General features: G+C 34.3%; 1 protein-coding gene across 1 annotated transcript in view; it reads left to right on the top strand.

Moving 5' to 3' along the window:
• The first annotated feature begins 5,803 nt into the window (after positions 1–5,803).
• LOC112045068 (ATP-binding cassette sub-family D member 3) overlaps positions 5,804–9,923 on the top strand; it is a 28,329-nt gene continuing 24,209 nt past the window's right edge. Inside the window, exons 1-2 of the mRNA XM_024081132.2 lie at positions 5,804–6,248; positions 7,702–7,956. Coding sequence (XP_023936900.2) covers positions 6,142–6,248; positions 7,702–7,956 — 362 coding nt within the window. The 5' untranslated portion in view covers positions 5,804–6,141. The remainder of the gene's footprint in view (positions 6,249–7,701; positions 7,957–9,923) is intronic.

Genomic DNA, 9,923 nt, shown 5'->3' with positions numbered 1-9,923 from the left:
TACACATTGGCTACACATCGCAGTTTAGCAGTTTTCCGAAACTCGGCTCTGTAGTTTAGGCGCTACGTTAAAACATAAGAACAAATACAAAGAAATTAGACAAGGGGCTAAAAAGACCCATTACATACGAGGTAAATAGAAACCGAGTTTGTAATGGGTTTAGCCCCGCGGGTTACACTACACTTTTCACTAGGGTTGCTAGAAAATAAAATAACTCATTCAATCTTAAAATTCTTTTGGCAGACGCAACTCGCAACTCAATAAAAAAAAAATACGCATTTCACAGACAAGAACGTTGCATTTCGTTCAAATTTAAATTTTTAATCAAACAATCAGGGCCTTACATATACTTGTACCGTCGTACCCATCTATGATTATTCCTGTTACGAATAAAACCTCCTTTCCGACCGACTTCAACAAGAAGGTGGTCCTCAATTTGATCGATTTTGGAAATTCGTTTTTTGTTTTAAATGGTATACTCCCCATTTGGTCCCATTGCCATCATGTCAAGATCTGATGATGGAATCCTGGAGAAATTGAGGAAAACTTTCAAAAATTATATAGGTTATGCACCTATTTGTGCATATGTGTGTTCATATATCCATTTAAACCACTTCAATTTCATGAAGGTTTGGAATCGATCTGATGATGGAGCCATAATATTTACAAGGGTACTCCTCAACGATTTACACCAGTTACCTTGTGTTTGGGCTTGATTAATTTTTATTAATGAGAACTTTCCACATAAATAGGTTGTGATGGTTATTAGGGGTCTGGTGATGAAGACCAAGGACAATTAAGGGAAGTCCTTAACGGTTTACGGTAGCAACCTTGTTTGGGCTTGATTAATTTGTATATTTTGTACCTAGATTGGATGTGACTGTCATTCTTTCTTAATAACAGAAAAAAAAGAAAAAGTCTGTTTGAATGTGAATTAACAACAAACACACGTACATTATTATGAAATTCTTAAAATTACCTACATTAATCATTATTACAAATGATCACAAACCTACTTTCACCAAATTAACTGTATCAATTTCTAGCTGATAACCTACAAACCAATAGGTACTATTGTATTGTTAGCCGGCTATTATTTTCTATTATATATTTGTATTTTACATTAAAGTTAGAACTAATAATTAGTACAAAACTGAATGAGGTGCAGTTTTTCGATACTATTAGACAGAGGAAAGAATATATGTTTATTCGTTTGCATTGAAAACGAAAACTAAGTACTAACCAGATCTAGAAAATTTATTTCACTGTTGGGAAACTACACTAAAGTTTGCTAAAGGCTATACTTATCCCCGTATACCTACGGAACCACTGAGGTGACATTTCAAATAAATAAGTTAGAAATATGTAGTTACTCACAAATGATTCTTAGTAAACTAGAAAGAAGTAGTTGACAATAAATGTAATTGGTTTTAAAAAATTACGTATTCTTAATTTAATTTTGAAATCAGAACGAACGACTGTTTCCCGCCTATCGCACAACACTCGTTATAATTTAAATAGAATACCATTATTTCTAGATTATTTTGTTTATTTTTACATTGTTTATACATTATTTTACTTTAAAAAAAAGAAAACCCTCATAACTTATATTAATTTCAATAAAATAGCTTTACAAAGTCCTTAGCTGTCGAACGCGCTCCTAGAGCGCGAATTTTAAAACTGTCAGTAATCGTCTTATACATGACTAGCGGACGCCCGCGACTTCGTCCGCGTAAATTTCGATGTCAACTTTACTACTACCCCTACCCTACCCTACCCCTACCCTACCACTACCCAACCCCTACATCTACCCTACCCTACCCTACCCTACAACTACCCCCATCCTACCCCAAACCTACCCCTACCCTACCTACACCCTACCCGCATCCTACCCCTACCCTCCCCGTACCCTATCCCTTTCCTACCCCTATCCCACCGTACCCCTATCTCAAGCCTATCCTACTCCTACCCTACCACTTCCCTATCCTACACGTACCTCTACCCTACCACTACCCTACCTCTACCCCTACCCTACCACTACCCTAAACCCGGCCCTAAACCTACCCTACCCCTACACTATCCCTACGCTTCCCTACCCGTACCCTACCCTACCCTGTAACTTCTCTATCTTACTCCTACCCTTAGCAAAATCGGTCCAGTACTTCGAGAGTGGTGGTATGACCAAGAGAAATAGAGACTTCTATGCTAATAATATAAAGAGGTAAAGTTCGTGTGGTTGTAGGAGGTAATCTCTGGATCTACTGGACCGATTTGGAAAATTGTTTTATCAATAGAAAGCTACGTTATTTGCGAGTGTCATATGCTATGTTTAATCCCCATATTCACACGGGAACGGGAACTACGGAAATGACGCTTTCATTTCCGTAGTTCCCGGGCGTCATATAGCGGAATTTCTGCGTCTTTTAGAAATTTTGTATTATCTCCGAAACTATTTAAGTAATTAACATACTGTAAAGGGCAAATCTTATCTCCATAATATCCTTGTGATTATTAAATAATTTATTTTAATAAGGATTAAAGTTTAGTTGTATAAATAATGACGTAAACCTAAGTATATAAAATTAATAATTTTTAAAACACAAAAGGTACTATATCTGCTAATATATAGAAGATAGATATATGGTGTCACGGACTTTTTTGTAGAACTTTTAAAGGTACATAAAGTCTCCATACATCAATTTCAATTTTACACAATAGTTAAGGCAGCGCATGCGAATAAGTCTGTTTAAGAGGATTTTCAGTCCGACCTGTATGACAAAAACTGTGATAACTCGGCTAATATATATGATACCAATATAAAATATAGCCTATAGCACTCCTCGATAATGTAGCATTGTACTGGTGAAAGAATTTCGGACCAGTAGTTCCGAAGATTACCCCATTTAAAAAATGTGACAAACTTACAAACTTACAAACTTTACCTCTTTATAATATTAGTATAGATATAGATATAGATATAGATAAATAAGCCATCCTAGTTCTTTTTACTACATGTAATGTAAGTTAGAGCGTGCTATATATAGGTTTACGAGTCAGCACAAGTACCTATAATTCTATGGGTTTAAACAACTAAAAAAGGTGAAAATTAAATGACTGCGTCATCGACCCGAATCGGATCGCGTTACATCGTTGATCCTTTTTTTAATCTTTTGACAGAGGGGTAACGTCTTATATAGTTCGTCTAAGGTTTAAGGCTCAAAAAATCTAGAACTTAGAACCGTAAAGCGAATGAATAAAACTGCAGTTGTAAAGGATCAAAAAAGGGAAACTCAGAGCATAAAAAACTTATGCTGAGGCCTAGTTCGTTTTTCATAGTAATAAAATCGAGTACGACTGATTTATGGGCATTAAATTAAAAAATTATCGGCTAAAATAATAAAGTCATAATAATGTAGTCTGTACGGCCTCTCAGAGTCGTAAAACCAGTTAAAAAATTGAATTGTCAAAATATGTCTTTATGCCTAGTTCGGACTACTTTAGCATTTTAGTCAAGTAGCAGAGTAGCATATTAGACCACTTGTTACCGCCCAAAAATCGTTCGTACTCGCCTAAAAAAAAATATACCGACCGAATTGAGAACCTCCTTCTTTTTGACGTCGGTTAAAAATACTAAAGTAGTCCGAACTAGGTGAAGAAGTGAATCTACATATACGAAAACCTCGGACATAGCAGCGACATTAATTCCGCATACGAAATATTATTGAAAAAAGCCAGCAGCAATTTGAAATAGAGATTTTTGATTTTAATTAATATTTTTAAACTTAACGCTGTCATTCGTTCATCGAATTTTACTGCCCATATTTTTTTTCATACCGGGGGCTATACATGAAAAATCGATTCATAAGGAGTATACTTCAATAATTTTCTAATATTACCCGGGACTAAATTCAGTATCAGTACATCGTACCTTGGTTTTTATCACCACTAGACTGTGTAGGAATTAGTAATAGGCTACTCGCCTGCTGTACAAAACTAAGAAGATTTTTTGCATAGAGGCAGTTTAGATGCCTAGAAACTCTAATCACATTTTTATTTGTGAAAATAATCTTGTAATTGTAATATTTTTATAAAACAAAATTGTATTGTTATCAGTTCACCGCAAACGCCAATCACGCTGTTATCTCTCTGAATCACATCACTTGCTAATGTGTTGTGTTTCGGCGGCAAATAATTTTACGTAAATATTTTTTCATTTATAATAATTTTTTTACAGGTTATTATTGACGGGACAAAATAAAATATAGCTTATAATACTTCCATAATTCAGTTTAAACACTGTTTACAAAAGAGGCAAGTAGCCTATTAATGTACGTTTACTGTCTGGTTATTATGTTATAGATACCTACTATTTTATTTCCGCAACCAACACATGCATATGTTGGTTGTGGAAATAAATTGTTGGTCCTATGTCCAAAGGTTTGTACTCATAGACTTAGAACAACTAGACGTAGCCATAGCGTGGCCGCCCGTGAGACAGCCTTATGTAAGGTTATAAGTGTGCGTGTGTATTATATTATTATGTACACTACACTTGCATTCATAAATTACATAACAAAATGTTGCCATACATATTTATTTACACGTTTTTGGGGTTATCTGCAAATATAATTAAATGAAGTCCTACTACGATAAATAGGATCAGATAGATTAAAAAGTGAGATTCTTTCAGATAATAAAAGAACTTTGTATTATTTAATTGTGTTTTCGGTGATAACTTAAATCATAACATGATATCAGTCCATTGCCTACAATTCTTACCTATAGTAGGAGCACAGGCTTTTAAACTTTCAGCTGATCTTTTTTGATACTAAAGATGTGAAAGTTTGTGAGTGTGTGTTTGTTGTAATCTTTTAGCAAATACTACTAAACAGATTTCCCCAAATTTTGGCACACAAATAACCTGAAATAACACATAGGCTATTTTTTATCCCAAAATTCCTACGGGAACGGGAACTACTTATGCGGGGGAAATCGCGTATATCCTCTAGTATTAAATACTAATAACACATGTCTAGCCATCATAACAAAATGTTGCCATACATCTTAGACTCGTGGTAAAGAGTGTAATCTTTACTTTATTAAGAATTAGTTACAGCGTCTTACCAAAAATTACTTAATTCTTTTATTTTAGTGGTAGTTTAATAGGTGGGACATGGTCACATTTGAAGTAAATAAAGAGAAGGTTAGGTTTTGAAATATAGCGAAATACGAAATATTGCCATTCAAGATACTCTAGTAAACGCTTATCACATTCAATTAGCTTCGAATTTCACCAAATCTAGGCTATATATTATCATTCAATGAAGTTTATGGTTTTTTACTAATGAAATGTAATTCCTTAGATTTTCCGCTCACTGCGGCTTTTGCAGCCTAAAATACAACACCCCACCATAGGACAATAACTAATAAATTAATATCGTAACCGCAATGTTGTACCACATAGTACTCAATTTACTAAAAATTAAATAACTGCTTGGATACGTTTTGTGTTTGTCAACCATCAATCAAACACTCGACGTTTGCCAAACAAAAAAATCGACCATGCTGAAAGTGACAAAAAAAAATCTCGTGTCCCTTTTTAATAAAAGCCGAGTGACATAAGCCAAGAATCCAAAGTCACTTTAGGGCTACATCTGGTAGTTATATATCTATGTTTGTACTGAACTTTTGGCCCCGTGGTCTCAAGCCTCAAAAGTCAAACATCAAAAAATGCCAATGTTGCCAGTAGATTTTTCACATTTGATTTGTCATTGTCAATGTCAATGTCAATTTGTCGTTGGCAATTGTCAATTTGTCATCATCATCAATAAATTAATTTGTGATAAATATTAATTAAATGATACTTTTTCTTTCTTAATCTTGTCGATTGATTTTCTCCTTTTCCATAAAATCATAGAAAAGTCCACTCCATTGTGTTTTTAATTAATAATTCTTACTTTTTTTCTAAGTTAAATATAAAATTACAAATCCTTTAAAATATTATCTATGTGATTACTGATTTTTAATTGTGCGAAGTGAGTGGTGGTGAGTGGTGGTGTACAAATTGTTGATAATGGTGTAATGAGGTATTGCTAAGAGTTATAACTTGTTTCTGGTGTTTTCCAACTAAAAACTGTTAAAATGGCACCAAGTTTTAGTAAATTTACCTCAAGGACAGATGTAAAAATCGGCCTAGCTGCTTCTGCGGCTCTAAGTGCCTGGATAATTCGTAATGCTTTAAAGTCAAGGTAAGTTTATGGAAGAACGTTATAATTTTCCATTGATCTATTGAAATTCTACACGTTGATGACCACATATGTATCAATGTACCGATTTATGAAATAGTTATAATTAAATTGCAATGAAAATTAATAGAACATCATTTTATTAGAACTAGCTGCTTATCTTACGCACTATACTATTTAGAGAAGGTAAACCTGAATTTACAGGCAAATTACTTAAGTAAATCAAATTGATATTTACAATCAAGTTTTTATTTGTGACAATACTTAACATTTATGTATTAAAATAATGTTGGGCTTTTCGTTTTTACTCCATGCAACCTTTGGATTATGAAACCATAAAAATAAATACTTAATATGTGGTATACAATGTATTCACTGCAATGACAGAACCAATTCATAATAGAATTACAATCTAGCGTACATAGCATAGCATAGTTTAGTAAACTAAAACTTCTGGTTAAGTTTAGATACTAGTTGCCTCATTAGAGAAAATGATGGATTTAACCTTTTTGGCGTCTTTTGATACTCCTTAAAAATATTTATTGAAAATTTCTTAAAAGAAAGAATAGCTCAGTATTTCATGGCTTGATCCTGGACTCAAACCCTGAGGCCTTGTGAGCAGTTATAGGCTAACCAAGGGACCAAAAGGGCTCTGTTATTGTTTTATTTAGATGCTTCAAAATACTAAACATTTACCCACAAATTTTGGGTCATTTGCTAGATAATTTAAAAAATTGTGTTTCTACATACTTCCAAACATAAGTAGTAAATGAAAAATTGTTGTAGAGGTACCAGAAGGCCCTCTAGAATCAATGTGACCAGTTTTGAAACTTAAAATTATAACATTGATTTATTATTATTTAATGTTCCTATTAGAAAAAGCTCTTGAAAAAAAATCACTTTATCTTAGAGACCTTGTACAACAAAAAATTGTAAAGTTTGTTATGTTTTTATTTCCTAGACTAACTTTAATAAGCATATTTATAATGAAAAACACAATTTATTACAGTTGAAGTCTTAAGTGTTTTTCAGATAGCATGTGTACAGTGACAGTTGTCTTATGATGTTCATCATACTTACTATTATCATGAATTGCTGCAAACTTTTCAGAGTGAAACAAACTGTCATCGCACCCATGCTATCTGAACACCACTTTAACATGCTTAACTAATAAATTAATACCCTAATAAACTTCTATACTAATATTATAAGGAGATTCTTTTATCATATTATTTGTGAGTGTCATGAGCTGTATTTTATCCCCATATTCTCACAGGAACGGGAACTATGCAGTGTGTCTGCTATTAGTTATATTTTGCAAATAAATATTGACCACCATAGATAAAATCTATGGTGGGCATATGGATAATTAAAAAAAGATTTGGTTAATAAGATTAAATTCATATACTTCATTTAATCTTATTAACCAAGTGAAATATTGTTTTTCATTTTACAGGAAACCAAAACATGGCAGGCCAGTCCAGTTGTCACCAGAAGAAAGAGTACAATATATGATCAAAGACAAAAATAGAAAGGGACCAAAAGCGCAAGTCGATGCTCGATTTTTTGCAGAACTTAAAGCACTATGGCACATAATGGTACCAGGGTTGTGGACGAAAGAAAGCGCCTTTATGGTACTCATTGCCTTGTCGCTGATTTCAAGGACCTTATGCGACCTTTGGCTGATTCAACATACTACTTTAGTTGAAGGGTAAGTTGGACAAAAATTATTTTTACTCTTTAAAAATGAAACTATCATTATCCATCCATCAGCCATGGCTGGCCACTCAATAAATAATATGTTATTGTGATCTAACATGAACTAACTATTGTAAAATATATGCTGAATATTAAGTTGGAAATTGGATTTCTGCTTATCATTTCATCATTATGAGCCTACTTTAATGGCCAGGCCCATATCCATATCCCCTCTCTTCTTAGCGTGGTTCCACTACATGGGGTCTGCTTTCCGGTATAATCTCGCCCACTTTGCCTGATCTTGAGCTTCCGACTTCTTAACATCTGTTACCCACGTAGCTCTACGGACGTCGTGTAAATTGACCATACCATCTGAGACAGGCTTCCTGCAGCTTATGGACCTTAAACCCACTGTTCCAATGCCGGTTGGCGGGATCAGGCTGATAACATAAATTAACGTTCACACTCAGATGTTAATAATAATGATCAGGACAACATACTCTCTAAGGCACACCATGTAACACCAGTCAGCACAAACTTCCCTAGATTGTATGCATATCTTAGGAGAAAGAAAACCTCAGACCTGACCCAGGATCCCATGTTACAAAACCATGTAGGCTAAGCACTGTACCTACAAGGTTCTTTTTGCTTACCATTGTAAGTTATTGTTATTACTGAACACCCTTAATAGTAGGGGAGCTGAAGAGGGGATTTTTGTAGTTACTCGAGCATGGCAGATGAACATACGGGAGTATACCTTGCACGTTGTTCAGTAGCTCCACCAAGTATAAACCATTATTATTGATGGGTACGTTTAAGGCAACCAAAAATGAAACTAACTCCAGAAATACTCAACCAGCACATCAGATTAAGATAAGGCAGGTGAGTTAATAGCTAAAAGGCGTGCATTTAAAAAAACCTGACGATTTGAGTGTAAAGTAAAGGAATAGGAGGGCTCCGAAGTTACGAAATAAAACCCTTATATTTCTGTTATTGAGCCTCGAGCGTGATTAACTTTTTACTTATTATGATTGAAATAATCTGCTAAATATGTTGCTCATGTTTTCTGATGTTTTCAGTAAGCCAAAGTAATAAAAATTGTCTTTAAAGCCTGTAGTTTTTTTCCCCACCGCTGAAAGCGAAAGAAGTATATAACCATTTATTCTTTCTATTTTCTAAACTACCAAATCAATTCCAATGACGCTTTAGTGACTGCAAATTTAGCATCCCGGGCTCCCCTACTATAAGTCAGTTCTGAGTCAATTTCTGAAGTTTTCTCAATTCTCTGTAATAAATTTATTTTCTCACTACATCTAGACTGTGAAACAAGTAAAATTACAAGTTATCAACTTATAATATCACATTTACTGACTGAAAAAGCGCTTTAAATTGCTAATCATGGGTCAAAGTGCACCCTGTGGTAGAGTGGCCATTGTATGTAAAACACTAATCCTAGCGGTATCAATAAATTGATATGGTTAAATGATTTTTCAAGTTTCAATCTATTAATACCATATTTTGGACATCTTTAATTTGGCGGTTTTTGATCCTCATAATTTAGTGTTTTGAGTACCTAGCTAATTTAGACTTGAATCTAAGTTTATCTACACTAATTATAAAGAAGATGATCGTTTGTTGGTGAGATCGCAGTCCGATCGTATAGCCGTGAGTTCGAATCCTGTCTGGGGCATGCACCTCCAACTTTTCAGATTATCACGTGTCTCATACAGTTAAGGAAAACATCGTGAGGAAACCTGCATGCCAGAGAATTGTCTTAATTCTCTGTGTGTGTGAAATACGCCAATCCGCATTGGGCCAGCGTGGTGGACTATTGGCCTAACCGCTCTCATTCTGAAAGGAGAGTCGAGCTCAACAGTGAGCCGAATATGGGTTGATAACGAGATCGTAGTCAAGGGCTAAATTGTAAAGAATAAAATGCATAAAAAAAGTCTATAACTTATAATCTATTATTAGGGTTCA

This window comes from Bicyclus anynana, chromosome 7 (assembly GCF_947172395.1).
Source record: "Bicyclus anynana chromosome 7, ilBicAnyn1.1, whole genome shotgun sequence".
Lineage (NCBI taxonomy): Eukaryota > Metazoa > Arthropoda > Insecta > Lepidoptera > Nymphalidae > Bicyclus > Bicyclus anynana.
The sequence above is the reverse complement of the archived record's forward strand: the minus strand, read 5'-3'. Positions and strand labels throughout refer to the sequence as shown.